Source organism: Onychostoma macrolepis, chromosome 15, assembly GCF_012432095.1.
Source record: "Onychostoma macrolepis isolate SWU-2019 chromosome 15, ASM1243209v1, whole genome shotgun sequence".
Classification (NCBI taxonomy): domain Eukaryota; kingdom Metazoa; phylum Chordata; class Actinopteri; order Cypriniformes; family Cyprinidae; genus Onychostoma; species Onychostoma macrolepis.
In genome coordinates, this window is record NC_081169.1 from 15,241,688 (window position 1) to 15,261,977 (window position 20,290).

The window sequence follows — 20,290 nt, forward strand, 5'->3', positions numbered from 1 at the left end:
AAGTATTGGGTCACCCCCTTCTAATGAACAGGTTTGACTAATTTAGTAATTTCCATGAGCACAAATCTTAATGTTTAAGCATATAATGATATTCTAAGGAATTGTGTGCTTCTAATTTTAAAGCAACAGTTTGGACAGGACCCTTTTCTATTCTAACATGACAGTGCCTCTGTGTATAAGGCAAGGTTCAAAAAGAAATGATTGATTTAGTCAGTGTGGAAGAACTTGACTGGTCTGCAGAAAGCCAAGTCCTAATCCAAGCTGAACACCTCTGGTGTGACTTTAAATGCAGATCTTGAGCCAAAAACTCTTTACCAAACACCAATGACTTGTACATATGGGTACAGTCATTTTAGACACTTCCAAAACTGTTGCAACAGAGATGGAAATACAATTTTTAAATACATGAATTGTGTTTCCATCTTTGTTGCCACAGTTTTGAAAGTGCCTTTTTCTGTTCTAAAGAAGGGGGTGTCCCAATATGTTTGTCCATATAGTGTATGTACAAGTCATTGGTGTTTGGTAAAGAGTTTTTGGCTCAAGATCTGCATTTAAAGTCACACCAGAGGTGTTCTTGGCTTTCTGCAGACCAGTCAAGTTCTTCCACACTGACTAAATCAATCATTTCTTTTTGAACCTTGCCTTATACACAGAGGCATTGTCATGTTAGAAAAGAAAAGAGTCAAACTGTTGCTTTAAAATTAGAAGCACACAATTCCCTAGAATATCATTATATGCTTAAACATTAAGATTTGTACTCATGGAAAAAACTAAAGTAGTCAAACCTGTTCATTAGAAGGGGGTGACCCAATACTTTTGGCAATATAGTGTATATGGAGTTTACACAAGACTAGATAATGATCTGAGATATCATCACTTTGCTGCAGAATTTCAATAGCATCAAACCCAGAGGAGATCGGGCTCTATTGCTAACCCCGCCCCTCCATCGTCTGCTGAGCCCAGCGAGTCTAAGCCGAGGATGGATGCCGAACTTTTCCACATCCTCTCTAAGGCAGTTGAGGACTGAGGTCTACGCGGAGGAGCCCACTCGTAGCCATCTGGGCGAATGGTTCCTGCCAGGGCGCCACCAGGACCCTTGTCAGCGAGCCTCTCCGTTTTTCCCGGAGGTCCACGACGAGCTCACGAAGTCGTGGCATGCTCCATATTCGGCCCGCCAACTCTTCTTCTGCTCTCTCCTCAGTGGATGGAGCTGAAGAAAGGGGTTACGAGAGGATGACCCCTCTCGATGAAGCAGTAGCTGCGCACCTTTGCCCACTTACTGCCATTGGATGGAAAGCAAAGGTCGCTCACCCCTCCAAACCCTGCAGGATGACTTCTGCCCTCGCTGGACGAGCATACTCCTCCGCCGGGCAGGCCGCCTCAGCCTTGCCCTCCATGGCCGTGCTCCAGGTCTTCCAGGCTAAACTCCTCCAAACCATGGATGAGTCAGGACCTGATGACGCAGCCTTCAGGGAGCTGCACAGCGCCACAGACCTGGCCTTAAGGGCTACCAAGGCCACAGCACAGGCCATAGGGAGGTCAGTGGCCAATCTAGTGGTGCTGGAGTGCCACTTCTGGCTAAACCTCATGGAAATTAAGGAGGCTGACAGGTTCCCTTCCTCGACTCCCCGGTCTCCCCTATGGGGCTGTTTGGACCTGCCGTCGAGGGATTTGCAGAGCAATTTACCACGGCTCAGAAGTCGTCCCAGGCAAAGCAACACTTCCTGCCGAAATGTTCCAGCTCTGCAACAGCCACCAGTCGCCCCAAGCCTGCTCCAGCACAGCAGCCAGCGAAAGCTACGCCGTCACTCGCTCAGCCTGCTCAAAAGCCTGAGCCCCTTTCCAAAGCGCCAAGGACCCTGGCCCAAGATGAGCTTGGACCCCGTGCCCCCGGCATCGTCTTGATCTGCTGGAAAGGAAGAGGAGGGGGCAAAGTTTTGCAAATGCCGGACCAGCCCCAAAATGCTCTGTCGTGCCCTCAAGCACTCCGTTCAGTTCTGGATTCCAGCGGCAGTATGTTTGTTCTAAAAAATTTTGTGAATCACGGGCCCGTTCTAAAAACACCCTCATACAGAGGATAACGGGAAAAATAAAAAACAAACATTTTCAAAAAGAGAGCAAATTTCCCCTTCCAGTTATGATGAGTGTCGAGTCCCCGCACGGCGACTCACCATCTGAACTAATCCAACCCCTTGCCACACGGCCAAGGCCTGGAGTGCCATCCCCAGAGTGTCTCAGTGGGTTCTAGGGACTATAGAACGAGGATACTCATTTCAATATGCTCGAAGACCCCCGCGTTTCAGCGGCGTGGTCTCTACCTCAGTGCAAAGCGAGAACGCTCACGTTCTGTGAGCCGAGGTAAAGAATTTGCTGGCGAAAGGGCGTTAGAAATGGTTCCACCAGCTCAGAGCGAATCAGGCTTCTACAGCTGTTACTTCCTCGTCCCCAAAAAGGATGGAGGCTCTGCGGCCCATCCTCGATCTCAGATGCCTGAACCGCGCCCTCATGAGATGGACGTTGAGACTGATTACACCAGACCTGGGTATTGTACGGCCCCCGGGCCACATCCGGCCCTCTGGCTATCCTTGACCGGCCCGCATGAGGTGATTCGTGAATCGTGAATTTAAAGTCAATCGCAAATAGGTCTAGGTGTAATTATGCAATACAACCGCACTGCTTTTATTTTCAAGGCAACAGCTTTGTTTCCTGATAATGAAACAACTTAAAATCAGTTCGAAACTTATTTCTGTAAACTCATAAAAAAAAAAACTTTGCTTTTGGAAAATAATGAAAGCAGGACGCGCTTTCTGCCATCTCTGAAGCTTGAGCACGCGAGAAAAAAGAACTGATCGAAACTCAGCGTACGGCTGCCTCACAGACATGTGAAATAGGCTATATCTATAGAAATACTTTTAAACGAACCAATTCAAAAAAAAATATTTCCTGATTATTGTAATCTGTATGAAGGTTGCATTTCTCTCTAAAGGCATGTCCAGTACTCTGGAGATGAGAGAGAATTAATAAATAATTAAAATATCTCCTTTTTTCCAACACATTCATAATCATTAGGCGACTTTTGCCTGTGCTTGGTGGCAACCTTTATACGTGTGCTTGAGCGCAGAATTGAAGCTCATTGGATTATTCGTTTTAATATAAACATGCGATTAATGACTTAAATGAACGACTAGTTAAGTTGTTGGGGGCAGCCCTATTAAATAGGCAGCTAGACGTCTCTGTTAAAGTTTTTAAAGCATTTTAGCTACGCGTTTCCATTGTCGGATAAATTCCGTTTTCAGAACTGTCACGTCCGTAACGGAGAGATGTCCGTCCGTAATATTGATTTTTCAATTTTTTAAATAAATAAAAAATAGCCTATGTAGGCTATATTTTATGTTGTGAATAGCCAACCCTTTCCATTCGGCAGATATTGTTGCTTCTGGGCTGTGCATTGTAAATCACAGAAAGTCTACAAATGGCCTACGTTGTCTCCCAAAAACTCTGGTCTTTTTTTGTCAAGTATGTGTTGCCTATCCTATTTTCCTCATCGTTTATAGACTGATACTTTACTGATGTCCCATGGACTCTATTTTCAGCGGTTTAGAAAAATATAAAGTTGTGGTCCGATATAGCTATTGGTAATGAATACATCTATGAGAATGTGTGTTTCAGGTTTTGACTACGTACATAATCTTTGAAATACTTGATTTTTTTGTTCAAAATTGTGATGGTAGTTTTTGAAACACTGCAAAAAAATGCATATTTTCAAGTTTTTGTGAATGTTCAGCTACTGGTATAATTGTTTGCTCCACATTTTCATTGTATGATTGTAATGTTCCATTTATAGAGAGATATAAAATACACTGGGCAGAATTGAGTTAAGTGTATTGGTCTGGCCCTCTGCAACCGCCCAAATTTCTCATGTGGCCCCTTGGGAAAATTAATTGCCCACCCCTGGATTACACTGAAGCAGATCCTCTCGCAAATTTGCCCAGGGGACTGGTTATTTTCATTGAATCTGAAAGATGCTTACTTTCACATCCAGATAGCCCCCCATCACAGACGATTCTTGAGATTCGCCTTCGAGGGAGTGGCTTACCAATACCCAGTCCTGCCCTTCGGGCTGTCTCTGGCTCCCCACACTTTTACGACAGATGGGAATCCGTATCCTGAATTATCTCGACAACTGGCTCGTGTTAGCACAGTCGGAGACCGAGCTGATAGCCCACAGATTCCTCCTCCTCAGTCATAGAGCGCTTGGGACTCAGGATCAATTTTGCCAAGTGCTCTCTGTTCCCCAGGCAACTAATTCCGTTCCTGGGGGCAGTTTTTGACTCAGTCCACATGTGGGCGACAGTCGCGCCAGATCGTGCACTGGCTATACAGCAGCTCGCGGCTTCCTTCAGAAATGGAGCCTCCTACCCTCTCAAGAGGTTTCAGAGGATGCTGACCCTCATGGCCTCCGCAGCACCAGTATTTCAGTTGGGCCTACTCAGAATGAGACCCCTTCAGTACTGGCTGAAACCTTGAATTTCTGCCCCATGCGTGGTGTCATGGACGCATCCACATCAGGGTGGACCAGGCCTGCGTGACGGCCCTGGCCCCCTGGAAGGACCTACAGTGGTTCGAGTGAGGCGTGACTATGGGATTGGTTTACAGAAGGAAAGTTGTCTTGACAGATGCACCCAACACAGGTTGGGGTGCTCTGTGCGACGGCAGACTGACCTTCGGCTCCTGGACAAATGCGGAAGGCCAGATACAAATCAACTGCCTCGAACTGACGGCAGTATGTCGAGCTTTTCAGACCTTCTTGCCAGTCCTAATGGGACATCACGTGCTTGTCCGGTCAGACAGCATGATGGTGGTGTCATACATAAATCACCAAGGCGGGCTCACCTCGAAACGCCTTTTCGAGATGGTAAAACGCCTCTTGGAGTGGGCACATCTCAACCTGCGTTCATTGAGGAAAGCACATGTGCCCAGCGTACTGAACTAAGGAGCAGACATGCTATCTCGGAGCAATGTCTCCTCAGAAGAGTGGATGCTCCACCCACAGACGGTTCAGAAAATCTTGGAGATCTTTGGCAAGGCAGACGTTGACCTCTTCGCCTCAAAAGACAACTCTCACTGCCAAACTTAATTTTCAAAGACCGAGGACACGTTGGCCCACGAATGGCCCAACCTCCTCCTGTATGCTTTCCCCCTGATCGTCCCGATCCCCCAGGTAGTCAGAGTGCTTCTGGTGGCCCCGCTCTGCAAGAACCATCTCTGGATCTCAGAGCTGTCTCAGCTCCTGACAGCAGCTCCGTGGCCCATTCCCCTGAGGCGGGACCTCCTCTCTCAGGCGAACAGAACAATTTGGCACCCCCAGCCCGAGCTGTGGGCACTGCACCTATGGGCTCTCAGCGGGAATCAGTAGATCTCCCAGAGAGCATTCTGAACACTATCTCACAGGCTAGAGCCCTGTCTACGAGATGCCTCTACGCCCTAAAGTGGTCGATTTTCGCCGCCTGGTGCAAAACCCGTGGCGAGGACCCAATAACATGTGACATATCAGTGATATTATCCTACTTACAAGAGCTGTTGGACAAGGGCCGTTCCCCTTCCACGCTCAAAGTCTATGTGGCAGCTATAGCAGCTTCTCACGCTCCTATAGCCGGACAGTCAGTGGGCTGGAACAACCTAGTTGTCCGTTTTCTGAAGGGATCCACGAGGCTCCATCTGCCCAGGCCCCTCGTGCTCCCTACATGGGATCTGCCCATGGTCCTGAGAGCCCTCAAACGCTCCCACTTTGAGCCACTTCAGTCTGCGAGCTTAAAGGCTCTGTCGCTGAAAACCGCTCTGCTACTGGCGCTAGCATCAGTTAAGCGAGTAGGTTATTTGCAGGTTGTCTCAATGAGCCCTGTCTGTCTTGAGTTTGGGCCTAACGACTCCAAAGTTGTCCTAAAGCCAAGACATGCGTATGTCCCTAAAGTGCTCTACACTCCGTTTAGAGCCCAGGTTATTACACTCTCTGCGCTTCCTCCTTCTGAGGAGGACCAGGAGTTTAAACTTCTTTGCCTGGGCAGGGCACTGAGAATTTACATCGAGTGTTCAGCTTCTTTCAGGCAGTCGGAACAACTCTTCGTATGCTTTGGCGGTCGCACTAAAGGGTCTCCGGCCACAAAGCGGAGGATCTCTCGATGGCTGGTTGATGCTATCACATTAGCTTACTCCTCCCTGGGCCTTCAGAGTCCCATAGGAGTGAGATCCCATTCTACTCGAGGCGTGGCCTCTTCCTGGGCGTGGTCTAGAGGTGTGTCCATAGCAGACATCTGTGCAGCGGCTCAGATACTTCGAGTGAAGTATCGGCAGGGAATGTACTCGATTACTTTCGTAACCTCGGTTCCCTTTAGATACAGGAACAAGTATTGTGATCTGTGCCGTGCTGTGCCATGACGCTGCACAACTCTGTGTCATCGCTTCAGTCGAATTTGACCTGATATCCTATGGCAAAATGCCTGCTTATATAGCCAGATGGCCCCGCCCATTCTGGCGGGCTTCACCGCCATAGGCTCGTGCAGCACCACTGACAAGCCATTGGTTCATTCTTATATCAGTCTTCAGTCTTCAGAGTTTTTCTCGTTCCCACATCTAAGGGAACCAAGGTTACAAAAGTAACCGACTAAGCAAGAGGTAAAAAGTACTCAAAAATTTTACTCAAGTGAAAGTACAAGTATCTGGCCTTAAAACATACTTGAGTAAAAGTACAACTTTAAATTGTACTCAAATATTAAAAAAGTAGAAGTACTTTCTTTTCTGACAGACATTCAGAAGTTTGGTTAAAGGGAGAAAACGAAACAAATTGCAATGGCACAGGTCAAACGTGTATATATATAGTGCAGCAACAACAATTAAAATGCAGCACAGTGGAACACAGGAAAATAAATACAGGGAAAGGGATTAAAAGGAAACTCCATCCTTTCCACCCTCATACCATCCCGTATGACTTTCATTTATCAGATGAACATTACGTGCATGGGACATCCAAAAATGGCACTGCAAAAACTACACAAAGTGAATATGACAGTAACTCATGCAATCCCTGTTAATGAATCAGTGTCTTCTTAAGTGAAACGATTGCATTACCTTGCATTATCTGGACTAAAAATCTTTGCTTGTATTCATCTGAAGAAAGAAAGTCATAAACATCTGGGACGACATGAGGGTCAGTAAATGATGAGAGAATTTTCATTTTTGGGTGAACTATCCCTTTGAGAGCAAGATGTGATGCAGAGGCTTGAAACATATTCCACACAGAATACAAGAATGTGTTGAATTGATGAGGAGAGTCACAGAATTAAAACATACAACATTAACGTTTTGAAAGGCCACTTTTTTGTGTGTTATCTATTCAACGTCACTGTCTGACAGGATAATTAATCTTTTTATTATTTATTTGGGGCTTTTAGAGTTTTTTTCTCATAAAATATTGACAAATAATTATTTGTGACTAATTAGATTAATTAATGAACAAATCATGTAATTATTTAGATTAAAAAAAAAAAGTAATGTAACCAGTAATGCAACTAATTACCGTTGCCAGAAAATAATAAGTGAAGTAATAATATTACTTTTGAAAGGAGTAGCCTAACTAGTAACGAGTAATAAATCAGTTTTTTTGAGTAAGAAGCCCAACATTGGTCAGCCAATCAGATGTCAGACATTGTATAGTTCAGGAATTTATTTTCACTATAGATCTGTCTTGAAAAAACAAAGAAACAGAAAATATATAACTCTTACTCCATAAATAGCTCATTCACCTTGTTTTTAAATGAAGAAGGATGAGTATGAGGGTGCAGCAGTGAAGTTTTGACATAGCAGGCTGAAGATGCCGTTAATAGTGCTGTAATCTGAATTAGGCATTTAACTGCATTATTTAAATTATTGGCGTTTGTTTTAGCTTCCAGTCAAGGGTTAGCAGTTCTCTCACTCTTCTTTGCCTATGAACGCTAGTACTTGACATGGTAAAAAGCGTTGTGTGTAAGTGGTGATTATGCAGAATGGTTGCAATCAAGGCTCATGGAAACATTTTGGAGTAGATACTCTAATCAGACCAGAAAACCCCAAATCGGAATGTCTGATTCTAAATGCAGTAGTATTAACAAAATCTCTTTAACCTTTTCTATACTGAGTAAAGAATATAGTTGACTGACTTCAACATCATTAGGGAGCCAGTCTTTTGCTGTGTTCAGTTATCAGCCATTTCACATATTTTGTGTGGATTTTGAAGTCAATACAGTGTGGTTGCTTTTCTCATCTTAACGAATCAGAGAAACACAATACGAATCTTTCAAGAAGACTTTCAAGCTTCAGACACAGAGAGTGGGTGAAACATTAAGGATGCTGAAAAGCGAAAGGAGAAGATGAAAGGACCCTAATGGAGGAGTTTTCCATATTCCTGTCTAGATCTGGCCCGGACACACATCCATAAACTGAACAACCATAAAGCCTTTTATTATCAGGATAATGTCTTCTCCTTAGATCCTTTATTATTGAAATATGACCGGACTCTTCTCTTTTGTCCCATGATTAGCAGCAAGCATATGCATTTCTGATTACCCGAGGTGTGATTTTCTTTCTCACCTAGTTACATAAGCTTTTAAATTTATGCTTTTGTGCAGGTCTGTTGTTAAGCTGCCTTTGGTGATGTTGAAAGTTAGACGTGAACTTCATTGGCCAAATGGTTAAAAAAACAGGTTTGATCTCTTATTATCCACACTAGGCCTATCCAGTCTTATGTTCTTATTAAAACCGTGAAAACCCCAGTGTCAGCACTAAAACAGCCCCTCTGGGCAGCCCAGACTGCTAATCTATTTCCACAGAGGAGTGTAGTCAATGGCACATGAGACTCGGAGTATTAAGACATAGGAAGCTTTTCTGGCCCCTCAGGGATGAGATTAGAGAGGTAGGAGGCTCAGAACAGGTTTGCGCTTGTATCTGCTGTTCACACTTCCATCCCCAGTTTGTTCAGGCTGTTAATGATCCAGCCACAATAATAATGTTCGTGAACGTGATCCAACATTTTTGTGAGTGGTTATGTCAGCTGACCAGAACATATGTTGCTCTGAGTGGACACAGAAAACTGGCACATTACATTGACTGAAATGTCATTGAATTCACCCACAATTACTTTCACACAGCCTCAATTTTATAACAGTTGCAACGTTTTTATTTAAATTTGCCTTTAGTTTGACCTCAAGGTTCTTAGTTTTCCATTACCGATACAAATGTGTTATAAGACCCACAAATCTCTTCAGGTTCAAGCGCTGAAGCTGCATATGACACAATGGACCATCATTTTTTCAAACGTAAATATAGACTCCAGGGTGGGCTCCTAAATTAAGCAGGGTGAATGAAAGGACTAAATTAAATGATTACAACAGCAACAACAGACAACAAGGGGGCTGGGCACCTTTTCACCGTAGTAACTGTTCCCCCTGACAACGGTGAAGAGTGACAATTATATTCAGGGTCCTTCAATATACCCAGGTTTCCCTTTCTCACTTGCTCTATTTGGCTCCATAGTGCACCTGGGACGGCTGGGAACGCTGCCTGCATGCGGGGAGAACTGGGAGCTGCTGACGCTGCACAGGCAAGACTGCTATTTTATGGCTCAAACATTTTATCTGCAGTGCTACGAATAGAACATTTCATTACGTCCAGATTAAGTTACATGGTTAGAAATAAACACGGCCTGCTGTATCTTCAAGAAAGTTTCCAAGAAAGTTTCAGGTGACACTATGTCTGATTGTTCAATCAGAGTCAATTGAGGGTTATTAAAGTTGTACTTCTGCACAGATGTGCACTATAAGGTGTGTTCTGTGGATTTGATTTGTCTTGTGAGAACACTTTTAAAGAAATAATTCACCAAAAATTTTCAATTCTTTTCTAATTTACTTCAACCCTCTATGATTTTCTTCCTTCTGCAGAACACAAAAGAAGGTATTTAAAAATGTTTCAACTGTTTTTTTCCCATACATTGAAAGTAAGTTGTGGTTTAAAACAACACTGAACCTCATTGTACGGGGATAGCTTGACCCTTGTTTCTGAAAAGTGTAACACTGCTTTAACCCTACAAGGGTTAAAGCAGCTCTGCACCATAGTATGGTTAGCACAATTCTAAGGGTTAACTGAATCTTCAATTACCTCTTATTTGTTTGATTGACAGCACAAGACTACATGGTTAAAGACTTTTTTTGGTGGGCCTTTTGAGATCTGGTCTTGGTGGATCTGCTCCTGGATAGGGGTACCAGGACAAGTGGCTTGCTAGTTCATCCTGTCAGCATGGGGTCTGGCTCCTCCTCTTATGCTCCCAAAACCATCTATTTGGATGTAGATGGTAAAGTGCAGAAGGTGAGTGTCTCATTTTAGTGTATGTTTATCTGGATTTAAACTCACAAGCTGGTTATCTTGAGATCTTGAAGTGCTATTGGTGGTTGACCAATAACTAGAAAGCAGGGTGGCTGATGGCCAATATAATCCTGACAGTTTTATGAGTTGAATTAAATGCACACACACAATTGCTTAAATTAAATGAATGCATTTTATGGAAAAATTATCCATTGACAAACAAAATGGCTAAATATGGTCCTGGTTGATATAGCGGTTCATTACAAATATTTAAGTCCTGAAATGCTGAATCAAAGCCAGTAAACCAGATATTAAGCAGTTGGTCATGGCACTAGTAAATCTGTCAAGAGGAGTGCTGGGAGATCAGTGTGCACAGGTTAAAAATAAAAATGAAGGTGGCGTGTTCCACAGGTGTGATTGACATTGCATACTTGTAACACTTGACACATTGTTTTCTCCTGTTGTTTCCTAGAGAATGGCTGAAAAACTATTAATAATTGTGTTTAAGTCCAATTTACAGCGTGTTGTTCTACATACGGATCTTACAGATGCTCAATCATGCTCATTTTCTGCATATTATAATCTATGATAGATGAAAAATGTTTTATGTATTTTAGAAATACATGTGTCAGATTCAGCGATTCATCTTGAAGCGTACACAACTTCTTAAGAGCTCAGAGAGGCCAAGTGGACATTGAGAGCATTGAGTGTGGCATATGTTTACTGTAGTACAGGATCTATTGGTGATCTGAACCTGTCTACCACAGCTGCCTCTTTCACCTTTGTTATTCTCTATTTAAATGATTTTATTTAATAAACTAATTTAATTGAACATATGAGTTCTAACATATATATATATATATATATATATATATATATATATATATATATATATTTACAACCTGAATTCGGAAACGTTGGGACGTTTTTTAAATTTGAATAAAATGAAAACTAAAAGACTTTCAAATCACATGAGCCAATATTATATTCACAATAGAACATAGAGAACATAACAAATGTTTAAACTGAGAAATTTTTCACTTTTATCCACTAAATGAGCTCATTTCAAATTTGATGCCTGCTACAAAAAAGTTGGCACAGGGGTAACAAAGGGCTGAAAAAGCAAGAAATTTTGAAAAAAATTAATCTGGGAGAACATCTAGCAACTAATTAAGTTAATTGACATCAGGTCTGTAACATGATTAGCTATAAAAGGGATGTCTTAGAGAGGCAGAGTCTCTCAGAAGTAAAGATGGGCAGAGGTTCTCCAATCTGTGAAAGAGTGCGTAAAAAGATTGTGGAATACTTTAAAAACAACGTTCCTCAAAGTCAAATTGCAAAGGCTTTGCAAATTTCATCATCTACAGTGTATAACATCATCAAAAGATTCAGAGAAACTGGAGAAATCTCTGTGTGTAAGGCGACAAGGTGACAAGGCCGAAGACATTTGGTGGATGCCCGTGGTCTTCGGGCCCTCAGACGACACTGCATAACTCATCGGCATGATTCTATCATTGACATTACTAAATGGGCCCAGGAATACTTCCAGAAACCGCTGTCTGTAAACACAATCTGCCGTGCCATCTGCAGATGCCATCTGAAGCTCTATCATGCAAAAATGAAGCCATATGTGAACATATGGGCCAAGGCTCATTTAAAATGGACTGTTTCCTCTCAAAGTGGAAAAGTGTTCTATGCTCAGACGAGTCCAAATTTGGCATTCTTGTTAGAAATCACGGACGCCGTGTCCTCGGGGCTAAAGAGGAGGGAGATCTTCCAGCGTGTTATCAGCGTTTAGTTCAAAAGACAGCATCTCTGATGGTATGGGGGTGCATAAGTGCATACGGTATGGGCAGCTTGCATGTTTTGGAAGGCACTATGAATGCTGAAAAGTATATAAAGGTTTTAGAGCAACATATGCTCCCCTCCAGACGACGTCTATTTCAGGGAAGGCCTTGTGTATTTCAGCAGGACAATGCAAAACCACATACTGCAGCTATTACAACAGCATGGCTTCATAGTAAAAGAGTCCGGGTGCTGAACTGGTCTGCCTGCAGTCCAGATCTTTCAACTATAGAGGACATTTGGCGCATCATTAAACAAAAAATACGTCAAAGACGACCACAAACTCTTGATACAGCTGGAAACCTATATCAGGCAAGAATGGGACCAAATTCTAACACCAAACCTCCAGAAACTCATAACCTCGATGCCCAGACGTCTTCAAACTGTTTTGAAAAGAAGAGGAGATGCTACACAATGGTGAACATGCCCCCATCCCAACTATTTTGAGACCTGTAGCAGGCATCAAATTTGAAATGAGCTCATTTTGTGCATAAAATTTTAAAATTTCTCAGTTTAAACATTTGTTATGTTATCTATGTTCTATTGTGAATAAAATATTGGCTCATGTGATTTGAAATTCTTTTAGTTTTCATTTTATTCAAATTTAAAAAATGTCCCAACATTTCCGGAATTCGGCTTGTACATTACTCTTCAAAAGTTTGGGGTCTGTAAGATTTTTACATGGTTTTGGAAGAAGTGTCATATGCTCACCAAGGCAGCATTAATTTAATAAAAAATACAGGAAAAACAGTAATGTTGTGAAATATTATTAAAATGTATAATAACTCTTTTCTGTTTTAGTATATTTTAATTATTTATTCCTGATGGCAAAGCTGAATTTTCAGCAGCCGTTACTCCAGTATTCAGTGTCACATGATCATTCAGAAATCATTTTAATATGCTGATTTAGTGCTCAGTTCTGAATTAAGTTTTAGACCATTAACTTTGTCTCATGTTTTGGCTAAAATTAAAAACAGACAAATGAGATGATACTATGAATATGTAGATCTGAGTAAAGTGTGAAACTTAAGCCAAAGTCTCTATTTAATCTAATTTCTGCTTAGGAGAAACATAGAGATAATAAAGGGATTTTTCTGGTGGAATCAAAATCATTCATTTATCACTGCACCCCATAAACACAAATTAGGCCTTCGAAAAAGCTGATCAACCACTTCTTTAAAATCCCCCAATATTTTCAATGACATTTCAAGATACTTATCTCAAGTTATGTGTTTGAATTGCATTGCAGTATTATAGCGCAGTAGCATGAGCCTATTGTTTTCTCATTGTGGTACAAGTATGACGACAAATATACCCATAATACAACTAACACACCCTTATTTGTCCTGCTCAGGTGCTTTTCAGTCGTCACTGCAGCCCATGTGATATCAAAGAACTGCTGTGTTCCTCCTCCAACATCCCTAGGTCTGTATATCACTGATATCCGCACTAATCAACACCTCAATCCATTTTGCAAACCTAGTGTACAACATGTTCGGTGCCAGACATAATAAACTCGTCAACTTTTCATTTCTTCTGTCTATAGGAACACTGCTATAATGATGGTGGACCCTGAAGGTGCACTTGTGTCCACTGATCCCACGATGCCCACCAACACCCCCAAGTAAAACGCAGTCTGGCCCTTGTTGTTTGTATAAGCAATTATGTTCATTTTCAGTTTAAGCTGTCAGTTAATGATCCCATTTTGTCCCATTTTGTAGCTCCCTGTACAAAGTCATTCCTTTGTCTACCGGCCAGCTGGGAGGTAACATGCATCTTTTTTTTTTTACAGCGTTTGACTCACTTATGACCTTCAGTACCCTATATTTACATTAGCTCATTATAATGTTTCAAGCTAAGAGGTGTTCTGTCCTGATTTATACCCTGTGTATTTAACTCCACAGAAAAGGAAGATATGTTTCAGAATGTGCTCTCACAGGTAGCAGAGCAGTTCAGCAGGTAATGGACATGTTTGTTTTCTCATGGACTGAAGATGAATCTTTATCACCATAATGGTTTTGTACTAAAACCAGGAAAACATTTTTCCTTCACTCCACAGAGCATTCAGGATCAATGAACTAAAAACGGAAGTGACCAACAGATTGGCTATGCTGGAGAAGAGAGTAGAACGTATGTAATGACAGAGTTGCTGTTTGACTACTTTCTTCTTGTTATCTGGTTTGATTGTAGCTCAGGCTTAAAGCTGAAGTACACTACAAGACTCACATGAATCTAAACAGATTTTCAGTTCAAGCAGCACGTGAACTGATCAAATCTTACTCTTTACTAGTTATTGCATGAAATAAACATGAACGAACATCAGAAGGTTTCTTGTTTCAATCGCAGAAAGACATCAATACACACCATTTTTCAAGTACAGGTCCACCGACGTTAATCTACTCTCCTGTCTGGTTTGTTTGTCGGAAAAAAGGCAGAATCGGCATTATGATTGGTCAGATCGCCTGTCAATCAAACTCCTGGCAAAGTGTCAATTATGGCTTGTTGATGAGAGGTGTGATATTGCTTTTGTAAGCCTTCAAGCTTCTGTTGAAGATCCTGAGGACAACCCTGCACCATATCTAGGGACCAAAATATCATAAAGACTAGGATATTTTGGCTCAGGCCACCCTAGCAACAGCACAGACAAGTGATAACCACTCTTCTTACTATGATGATTTTCTATGCAGTGGAGGGGTTAAAGGTCGTGGAGATCGAAAAGTGCAAAAACGATTTGAAGAAGCTAAGAGATGAGATGACATCCAGAGCAGGAGGAAGGTAAGTGAAAGAAAATATCTCCTAGTGAAGTCAACGCAAGCATGACGATCTATCTGTTTATCCATCTAGAGTAGCTCTTTTTCAAAAAAGAAACACAAATGTATCTAAATGACCAATCAACCACTCTCCTTTTAGAGTGAATTGTCCATGCAAATACAATTTCTCCGACGATGGAAAGAAATTAACTCCTAGACGTGACGTCCCCAGCTATCCAAAGGTGCTTTAAAGTTTTATGACATGCTTTGATTGAATTATGTGCCCTGCGGGAGAACATCTTGTCTCTATGTGGTATTAATCTCTGTTAATCTTGATTTTCTCAGTACACACTTTCTCAGGAGACCATTGAAGCGCTGAAGAAACCAACCTTTGATGTTTGGCACTGGGAGCACAATGAAGTGAGTCTGACTCAGTGCAATATTCAATACATTTAGAGATGAATTCATGCACACATGCTCATTTTATGGTTTCCTGTTTATCAGATGCTGAGCTGTTTGGAGTACATGTACCATGACTTAGGCCTCGTGAAGGAGTTTAACATGAACCCGATTACTCTCAAACGCTGGCTGGTAAGAAAATTAGTATAATTGTAAAAATGAAAGGGTGCAAGAAAGGTGATTTCCACTGAGTTTTCCAGTCAGGTTAACAGCTCTTTTTATATGTTCTCAGCTGGGCATTCAGGAAAATTACCGCGGCAACCCGTTCCATAATTTCCGCCATTGTTTCTGCGTGAGTCAGATGATGTATGGCATGATCCACCTCTGCAACCTTCAGGTGAGAACTTTTACGTACGTAGCAATTAGTACAGCAATTACTGTAGAACAGTAAAAGTGGAAACCCGTGTGTGTGTGGCCTACAGGAAAAGCTCACGCTGACAGATCTGGGCATTTTAATGACTGCTGCCGTGTGTCACGACTTAGACCACCCTGGATACAACAACACGTAAGATCTTCACCTCTGTGTAATTATGCTCTTGAGTCAGTTCCCATAAAAACATACAGGTGTACCCAGGTATTTGCACGTTCGTGATGACAATTTTACAGCCTTATATCTGTGCGGTTTATCTTAGGAATCATTCCCATGACATATGACGAGATAATGTAGCGCTGTATATATGCAGGTACCAGATCAATGCTCGTACTGAGTTGGCAGTGCGCTACAATGACATCTCGCCCCTGGAGAATCACCACTGCGCTGTGGCCTTCCAGATACTCTCACTGCCGGAGTGTAATGTATTTGCAAATGTGGACCCAGAGGCCTTTAAACAGATCCGACAGGTATAGCACAAAATATCAACTCTCATTTATGAAATTTAGGGGCCGTTCACACAGAATGTGTTTTTGTGTTTAAAAAGTTGAGACGCAGGGTAGTGGAAGGAAAAAAACGTGAGGTCTCATACCTTTTTTTCGGAGAGTATATGATTATCGTAGCCAACAGAATTCACAATTGAAATATTATTGTTATATCAATAGAATTTGTTTTAAAAATAAATAGTGCTATCAATCAAATTCATCTTTAACTTTGTTTATTTTGTGTTCTCTATTATTTGGCATAAGCATACAAAAAACAACTTCCTGTTGATCTGTGCTTCCTGCAGACTGTGATGTTTAACACCCCATTTTTTTTACAGAATCCAAAGAATTCTCATATTGGTGGATACATTTTTTTTTTTAGGTGTGAATAGAGTGCCTTGATTTCATATTTCAAATCCAACATGAGCAGTAGTAGCTTTGTACTGTCCTTGTCTTTTTTTTCCTTTAATTTTATGACAGGTAGTGTTAAGGTGGGTTATTTATGCTATTATCGCATGTGTGGTACTAACATGATATCAATATTTATTTTTTTAAATGTAATGTTTATTGTCAAAATCAGTATATTGCAACACCCTTACACTAGAGACGCTGAAAAAGATGTAAGCACAACCATCAAAGACGTCCGTTTAGCACATATGTGACCCTGGACCACAAAACCAGTTTTAAGTTGCTGAGGTATATTTGTAGCAATAGCCAAAAATACATTGTATGGGTCAAAATTATTGATTTTTCTTTTATGCCAAAAATCATTATGATATTAAGTAAAGATCATGTTCCATGAAGATATTTTGTAAATTTCTTACCATAAATGTATCAAAACTTAATTTTTGATTAGTAATATGCATTGCTAAGAACTTCATTTGGACAACTTTAAAGGCGATTTTCTCTTTGTTTCCCTCAGATTCCAGATTGTCAAATAGTTGTATCTCGGCCAAATTTCGTCTGATCATAACAAACCATACATCAATGGAAAGCTTATTTATTTATTAGCTTATTAGATGATGTATAAATCTCAATTTTGAAAAAAAGCAAAATCATTCTGTGTGAATGGCCACAAAGTTATTTTTTGCAGGAAATGTTCTTACAATTTGTAGATATGTTTTTATTATATGACAATGTATTGGCAGGCTATCATCACACTCATTTTGGCCACGGACATGGCCCGACATGGCGAGATTCTGGACTCGTTCAAGCATAAAGTGGACAATTTTGACTTCACCAATGAGGAGCATGTGACTTGCGTATGTATCATACACCCTTTCTGTCAAAACCATATCTTAAACTAGCTATAACCAGCAAAAAGATTGTTTTTCAGCAGTATATGACATGAATTTGACAGGTTCAGATTTGTTGACAGTTCGACAAGTAAGGATTTGTCGTCTTCTCATGTGTTCAGCTGAAGATGGTTCTTATCAAATGCTGTGACATTTCCAATGAAGTCCGGCCTACAGAGGTGGCAGAGCCGTGGGTGGACTGTCTGCTGGAGGAATATTTCATACAGGTTTGCTGACTCTACATCTTGTGTTATAATTGCTCTACAGTGACAGGTGGGTTTGTTTACGCTGTCTTGTCTTTGTTCAGAGTGATAGAGAGAAATCTGAGGGGCTTCCTGTGGCACCCTTCATGGACAGAGACAAAGTCACCAAGCCCACAGCCCAGATTGGCTTCATTAAATTTGTTCTCATCCCCATGTTTGAAACTGTCATGAAGGTAGGTGAAATAGTCAAACAGTATAGTAATAGTTCGCCCAAAATGCAAATTCTGTCATCATTTGCTCATTTCATGATGTTTCAAATCCTGTCATGGTTTTCCTCTCAGCTCTTTCCTCAGATTGAAGAGATTATGGTGCAGCCTCTCAGAGACTCACGGGACCATTATGAGGAGCTGAAGCAAATTGATGATGCCATGACCGAGGTAAACACTCCTCAGCTCATATAGTAGTTATAGCTTACTGAAAGAAATATAATAATACATAAAAAAGATGTGTGTATATAATATATGTATGTATGTATGTATATGTATAAGTGTGTGTGTGTATATATCTATATATATATATATATATATATATATACACAGTATAGATAGATAGATATTGTATATCATAGACATGGACATACATATCATAGAGCCTCATTATAGTGCCCCATCTTGCTAACATAAAGGTATGTTTTTTTTTTTTTGTTCAATGAGGCACAGAAGAAAAAAACAGAAAATATGTCATTAGGAGGGAAGAAGAAATAAGCACCGCTGTGAGCATAATGATACTGTGTAAGTATATTTGATACATTATACAGTGAGTACAGTGTTTTGTCCTTTTAATATTCCAGAAAGCCATTCTTTTCACTTTTATATGCTTTGTTTTCTTTTTCCTTCACTTTCATCTTATAGTTATTTTCCAGTAATCTGTGCTTTTTATAGTGGAGCATTATTGGAAGAGTGATCATATGACTGATGAGTTTTATTGTGTAATTTTAGGAGTCTGATTTTTGACCCGTCTGCACTGTGTGGACAGAGTTCCGGCACGAGGATCTGTGAGACACTGGGCTGCTGTTGAAGACGGCTGGTTTGAATCCACTGAATCTAAACGGTCACCTGATCGACTCATGAAATCACGAGTGGCTTCCTTCTGAGTGGCCGGTCTGATTATTTCTGTTTGTCATCGATCAGTTATAAAGCCTTTTTGGCTGACATGGGCATATATATTTATCACTGCAGTTTTAATCCTGTTTGATTGGTTTTTGTTCTATTTTACAGTGTTCAGTGGAAAAACTGCATTTCTGTTGCATGCACATTCATAGTATAGTCATCTGAAAGGTTTGCGATCCCAAAGCAATTAGGATACCGGATTACAGCATTGACGTATAACCGTGACTAGTGCCTTTTGCAAATTTGAGGTTCCTCCAGAATACAGCAGTTCACATTTTAGGTGGTTTTGTGGTGAGCACAATACCACTGTAAATCTAAATATCAGCTTTTAAGGAACATGAGAACTCCCTTAGCAGTGTTTTGATTCGGTTTCCCATTATTTATTTGGTTTTTGAGGTTTTAAATCAATGGATTTGCACTAGAACATCCAGATAGATGATACAACTGAAAGGAAAATTTGATTATAATTTACACACCCTCATGACTTTTTTCCTAAAGAACATAAAAGAAGATACTTTGAAAAATGTCTCAGTTCTGACTTTCATTGTGTGGACAGTTGAAACATTCTTAAAAATATTTTTTGTGTGTGTGTTCTTCTGAAGAAATAATGTCATACAGGTTTGGAACAACTTGAAAGAGAGTAAATACAGCAGAATTTAGATTTTTGGCTCACCATCCTTTTAAATGAATTAATTTCTTCTTTTGCTATCTGAAAGGTCATACCTGCTAACCACATTCAATATTTCTACCCTTAGGCTCAATGTTCTCATATTTTTTTGTTCTCTGTATCCTATTTGCTCTGGTTTGCTTCTAATACTTCCTCAAAATAAGACGATAAAGTCTGTGGGAGTTCTGCCTCCTGGCTGTTCTTGAGCAAGGCTGTTCTTTTCTCCTTTTATCAATGTGGTAATAAAAGCTCTCACCAGGAGGTCACATGTGTTTGCTATTATGACAAGGTTAGGCCTGTACGCATCATTTCATTCATATGTTTCACTGTCAGCATTTGGCGTCTTTGCCTTTAGAGCAGCACATTTTGATGGATGGAGATCACGGCACATATTTCCTTCGCTTAGGGCTGCGTAACTTGTTGAAACAGGACTGGGGTGCAAAGTTTGTCATTCCAAGCTATGAATTAAAGCAGATTTTAAAAGATGAGTGGAAAGTGATGTATAAATAGATGTATTTTTAAGTCATGTGACCCAAAATGCCGGTCTAAAGCACAAATTATATAGCGCTGTTTGTCTGTCATTGTTCCTGGTGCACATGTACGCCACAACCTGTATTTTAGAGTCACGCTTTTTCCATCCCAACTGGATCTGTTTGTG

General features: G+C 40.9%; 1 protein-coding gene across 1 annotated transcript; it reads left to right on the top strand.

Moving 5' to 3' along the window:
• The first annotated feature begins 10,214 nt into the window (after window positions 1-10,214).
• Window positions 10,215-19,705, top strand: pde9ac (phosphodiesterase 9ac). The gene is made up of 19 exons (XM_058799575.1): window positions 10,215-10,392; window positions 13,589-13,659; window positions 13,781-13,858; window positions 13,956-13,999; window positions 14,139-14,193; window positions 14,294-14,364; window positions 14,922-15,009; window positions 15,145-15,226; window positions 15,330-15,404; window positions 15,489-15,575; window positions 15,676-15,780; window positions 15,866-15,948; window positions 16,127-16,283; window positions 17,447-17,560; window positions 17,716-17,820; window positions 17,901-18,029; window positions 18,138-18,233; window positions 18,510-18,587; window positions 18,795-19,705. Exons 1-18 carry the CDS (start codon window positions 10,324-10,326, stop codon window positions 18,558-18,560), a joined length of 1,560 nt encoding a protein of 519 aa, XP_058655558.1. The 5' UTR covers window positions 10,215-10,323; the 3' UTR covers window positions 18,561-18,587; window positions 18,795-19,705.
• Window positions 19,706-20,290: the final 585 nt, after the last annotated feature.

Bases quoted from the DNA above. Each gene is read 5' to 3' on its own strand.
- pde9ac (XM_058799575.1), top strand. From the start codon at position 10,324: ATGGGGTCTGGCTCCTCCTCTTATGCTCCCAAAACCATCTATTTGGAT. The intron at 13,660-13,780 runs GTCTGTATATCA...TTCTGTCTATAG, and splicing joins TCCTCCTCCAACATCCCTAG to GAACACTGCTATAATGATGG. The intron at 17,821-17,900 runs GTTTGCTGACTC...GTCTTTGTTCAG, and splicing joins TGGAGGAATATTTCATACAG to AGTGATAGAGAGAAATCTGA.